The 5,728-nt window shown below is 35.7% G+C and overlaps 1 protein-coding gene across 1 annotated transcript; it reads right to left on the minus strand.

Annotated features, from left to right (window-relative positions):
- Positions 1 to 1,041: 1,041 nt before the first annotated feature.
- LOC100372123 (uncharacterized) lies at positions 1,042 to 5,206 on the minus strand. Its single transcript, XM_078009997.2, has 2 exons — positions 5,088 to 5,206; positions 1,042 to 1,831 (listed from the first exon to the last, which is right to left on the minus strand). Exon 2 carries the CDS (start codon positions 1,755 to 1,757, stop codon positions 1,293 to 1,295), a length of 465 nt encoding a protein of 154 aa, XP_077866123.1. The 5' UTR covers positions 1,758 to 1,831; positions 5,088 to 5,206; the 3' UTR covers positions 1,042 to 1,292.
- Positions 5,207 to 5,728: the final 522 nt, after the last annotated feature.

Below are 5,728 nucleotides of genomic sequence, written 5' to 3' on the forward strand. Positions count from 1 at the left end.
AGTGTAATTGCTACAGATAATCACAGCATATTTTGTAAACCAGCATTGTCTTAGCTAAATAACCGTAATAAATAATTTTGCAAATCACAATCATAAATTAGATTTAGTCATCTGGGGTTGATGAGGTTTCTTAATTATTAAAACAAGCAGCTTCTCGGCTGAGATAGCTCCGCTGTTAGCAATGCACATTTCAATTAAAAAACAGAAGATATCATTAGAAAATGAACAATAAGTATAGTATCAAAGCAATCAGACTTGTGGTTTTTACAGTAACAAGAATTTGAAAATACCACTTTTTACCAAAAATATTCACCAAAATTAGAGAATTGAAAATATCACGAAATGAACAAATCTGAGAGGTCCACATGTAGTACCTACATATGTAATATCAAAGCAATCAGACTTGCGGATTTTAACAAGAAGTCGAAAATTTATACCACTTTTTACCAAAAATATTCACCAAAATTAGAGAAATAAAGATATCACAAAATAAACAAATCTGAGAGAGGTCCACATGTAGTACCTATATATGTAATATCAAAGCAATCAGACTTGCGGTTTTTAACAAGAAGTCGTAAATATCACTTTTTACCAAAAATATTCACCAAAATTAGAGAATTGAAGATATAACGAAATGAACAAATCTGAAAGAGGTCTACCCAAGGTACATATACACCAAGTACCAAGGCATTCAGACTTGTAGTTTTCAAGAAAAAGTCGAAAAAGTAAAATATTGACACAGACGAACAATCACTCGTATGATAAGCTCCGCTCGACAAAATCGACAGCGGAGCTAAAACGTTGGCCATACGCTGTGCACTGGCAATGCAACAGATTGCTGAATCAATGGTTCTTTTTATAGCATCCCAAACACACAGATGTAAACCCAGTTTTGATCAGAGTCTTGTACAATGTACTTGACTTGGACCAAAACTGTAGGTTTATATCTGAAAACCCAAACTTGCTTGTTGTGTTTCTAATACATATATACAAGATGTAGTGAAATAATAAGTAAACCAACATGCATGACAAAAACAACAATTTATCATTATTACTTTATTTACAAATAAATTCTTTACTATTGAACGTTGTTTCTTTAAACATAATAGATGGCATATGATCAGGTTTCTGCTTTCGAATATAAATACTGATCTCCGTCTGTTAACTGCACTTATTTCAGCACATCATAACATGATTGGGTTGTTTCAAGTGAAGATGAATTATTAAAACATCAGCACAAAAATGAAATACAAAAATAAATATGTATTTATATGATGTGTCAGGGGTTCATTCTACTCCTCAGAATCCCAAAACGGGTTAGCAGGATGTGGGACAGCTGGTTCACTACATGAACCAATTCCCTGTTGTAGTTCATGATTACTCTGCTCATCACTACTATCCTCTGTTACCAAATGTTCTAAACTGGTTCTGAGATTCGGCAAAGTTCGCACAGATGTTGTAGACCAGTTTTGATGCAAATTTAAAGTAACAATATAAGGTCTCTCGAAAAGCGTCCTTTGAGTGTGGATATCTGGCAATATGCTGGAGTTGTATGTTTGTTGTGTCCGTGGGTATATTATAGGATCGTTCACAATTGGTATACTTGACCAAGCGCTGAATGAACTGTGATCAGAATCAGTCTCAACGTCTTGATTATGATTATGTTCATCACTTTGGTAAACACAAGGTCTAGCTCTCCTGTCACAGTCGTCCATAGCTAACTCAGAAAGGGCACATTTCTGTTGAGGTACTTTCATGGTGAAATCCTGTTGTAAACGTAATCTTATCAACTATTTCAAATTGAATGCTGCATATAGTGCACTGTAGGTAACTGTTGAGAGAACACATAAATTTAGGAATGAGGATTTGGTTACATGACAGTAACATTTGTAAAATAGGCACATAATGTTGACAAATCAATTATAAAAACAAGTAACAATAGTTTGACCATAACAAAACAAGAACAATACCACGATATGGAACATTCCAAGGGTAATTTGAAAACAACATTTGTTAACATTTTTGCCAAGCCTGGGCTCTCTCTGGAATTTGCTAGGTAATAGTAAATTTACTAATCAAGAAAAAAAAGTATTAGTAAACTTTTTCTGGAAACTGCGGAGCATTTTCCCGCGACCGAGCACAACGGGGAAGAGAGAAGGAGAGGGAGGTGTCCCCTCTGTCGTTAGCCAAAAACAAGAACAGCATGCTGAAAATGGTGCTTGCTAGTGCAACCTGAGCACTAATTTTGTGTGTAATTTCATGACATCAAATTAGGCAGTCTGCTCCACAAAATGTACCATTTATGATGGTACAACAAAACATCACAACAAAATATAAAATGTAGACACCAGAACCTTTATTTGAATAACTCAGTATTAATTAAACATATTCATGATAAGCTCACATTGTTAACAGTGGAGAAAATAGTCATCATTCGAAAGTTCACTGCCTAGAACACAAGTCTGTGAATAAATTTTCACGGGAAATTTCTCAGAAAAAAACTCTGTGCCAATCAATATTATTATGAAGTAATCTCCCGTGCTCATCATGCAAACCCGCATGTTGACGTTTATGACGACACAAAATGACTATTATTTTCATCGAAATTTCTGAATTAAAGTGAAAAAGTAACTAAAGTAACTTTCGGTCTTGTAACTCGATCTCAATGCTAAGAATGCCCGGTAAGAATGTTACACAAATTATAGTATTTTTCGATCGATTCGCTAACATTGTCTCACCTTCCATTAGCTGTGGAATAATAGCCCTATGTTGCCGACCGCATTATTTACGTGACAGACACTGGCCGGCCCATGTTCGACCATGGAGCTAAAAAAAGAGCTCCATGGTTCGACATACAACAACAAAAATAAAAACAAGACGTCCGAATGAAATTGGTAGGGCAAAATTAGATTGTATGTCGCACCAAAGCGCTACGGAACCGCAGCTAACCTTCCATTATTTCTGAAATCGTGCTGCAGTACGATCAACTTTCCGTTTCTTGGTGCTGTCAGGGTTAGGACACCTATATGTTTCTGGTTCTGAACACGATTTAGCGGTTTCTCCATCTCGTCGTGAAAAATACTCGTCGAGCAGTTGTCTGCTCCTTTTTGACGTAGTCTCCATTTTCAATAAATAAACAAATCACGTGTTTGATAAGGGCGACATGAAACCGTTCCATACTGAGAGTAATGTCGCGGGGTATCTTGAAACACACGTCGACTAAACTACGCATGTGCGATGACACCAAAATAACTTTAGAGTGGAAAAATACATTCAGTGGCAGTTCCGTGTTGATCGCGATCACCATGTAACAATTGTTGCAATCTTAGAAGTAACGGGACATTGTTTAACTTTAAAATGGCAATCACTCAAACCGTAACACGCGTGATGATCACAGTCGAGTCTTGACAATTAAATGAGGGCGATTTGCGAGGGTATTTTGTACAAAATGTGTTCGTAAATTTTACTAATAGATATTTATTTTGTTCGTAAATCTTGTACAAATTTCGTAATTTACGACATTTGCGAGCGACAGCGAGAGCACAGCAAGCATGCTGCAGATGTCTGACAACAAATGTCTCTCACTGAAGAACAGTAGCCTATGATATGCTGTGACATTGTTGCCTATAAATTTGTAACATACATGTGTATTTAATAGCAGAACCAAGTCATTGTTCAATCTTCAAATATGAACAAACTAGTTATTGATTGATTGGCTCCTAAAGTTCAATAAAAACTTCAGTATCAAATAACCTTAGCGTTACTGGTTCTAATAAGGTGTTCACATGGAAAGGATTCATCCATGTCAAAACGGAGCATGTGGCTATTACCCCTTACATTACAACACTCGCATCCATTTTATTTATTCTCAACATGTTTGATACACGTATATTTTATTTCTGGCGGAAATTAATCAGCTCCACACTTCAACATTATGCAACATTTGATTTTATTTGGCGATTTACTGAAACAATAATTGGTTTCTAATAATCATCCCTTCACTTTCCTTTATTCAATGTGTGTTACGTCTAGACACTAGTTTATTTTGGCTCATTCAATTAAAAATGTAAACATTGTTTCAAACTGCAATGATTTTCGCTGTATTCTCAACTTATTCAATATCGTGCCTATTTTATTGGCATAAATAATTAGAAATCTGCATGCAAGCCCACAAAGCCAGTAAGATTTGCAAATTAATTTTCTTTATTCCAACTTGTAAGTTGTATTTTATTGCCACACTCGGTCTTGTTTGTGCGTAGATTCTATAGTGATTAGAATTCCATACGCAAGTCTGTTTTGTCTATACACGTCAAGTGGCATATAGATGAAACTGCTCTCACCTTTTCCATGCTCAAATATCATGCAATGGCACCCTTACATACATTTCAAAATAGAATAACAGTAAGACTGCTAATTTGCGATGGAACGAAATATTGTGATACACCGTGAATTAACTTGAAGGAAGTTTCAACATTTCTTCAGTTTATTATGTTGATGAAAAATTAATTGATCTGTTGTAAGACAACATTGAAATACCCAAAACAATAAAGATAATAACGTGAACTTGCATAATTATATTAGCAACACAGCTAGTTAAAAGCACGAACACTACATCACTGTGTATTCGAAGGTTAAGATTTCCATTAACACCGATTACAGTCAGAACTGGCGCGCACGTACGGTAAAATAAAAAAGAAAAAGAACGTGTACACATTGAGGAAGTCTGTGGGTTCAGTTTGAGGTCAACCTGTCGGGCCTCGATAGTCGTGTCACCAGACACACATACGCAACGCAATATATAATGACATGTCATGTATTTTGATCGCGATGAGTATTCACAGACACGCTGTAATGTGTTTCGTAATAAGTCAGTAAATGTAATATCACCACTGACATGGTTAAAATAAGGCTGTAAATTGAATTAAAATATTCAGGAAACCCGGGTACCAACGACAGCAATTATAGACGGCCTATGTATTAAATGCTAAAGGTCAACCTTAGCTCGGTGAACGAATTTACGGTCGGTTAATTTTTCAGTAAAGTTAAACACAGATACAGACGAAAATAAAAAGTATTAACACACTTACAATGGCAGCTGTTCTTAATTTCTGGTCGATATATACAGCAACAGAACATACACGATTAGTCGCCATGAAAGAGAGAAAGAGTGATAGAGTAGAATAGGAGAAATGGAAATTTCCACGGCTTTCTCAGCTACTAAATTTGAACCAATCAAAAATGGTGTTTCATGTGTAAATGGATATTAACCAATTACAGCGTCGGTTGTTTGGCAGAGGCAGGGGCGACATTATTTCAAACGGATGACAGTCGTACACTGTTGACCTATTTTTTATTTTTATTTTCGTAAATTTGAAATTTAAATACATATTATTCAAAGTTTTCTACATATTTGTCCAATGTCATTAACATATTCTTTCAAATGTCACTTTCCAGAAATTGTATCTGGAACGCGGATGCCACCTGATCGTAGAAATCCGTACAGTGGACATCCCCACCCTTGCAAATGAGTTAGGGGACAGAATTCACCCCACCTCAGTAACCTGTCACATATTATTGCTATTTTAAAGCAACTTTGTAGAGAATAAATACAACAACCAATATTTCGCACAATAATTAGTATTACATTCAATGCAGACATAATTTCCCCAAAACCTAACAATCCTCACCCTCCTATTTATACCTTTCTCTCCCATTGTGATATGGACAA

The sequence above is a fragment of the Saccoglossus kowalevskii genome, chromosome 2 (assembly GCF_978046115.1).
Source record: "Saccoglossus kowalevskii chromosome 2, keSacKowa6.1, whole genome shotgun sequence".
Lineage (NCBI taxonomy): Eukaryota > Metazoa > Hemichordata > Enteropneusta > Harrimaniidae > Saccoglossus > Saccoglossus kowalevskii.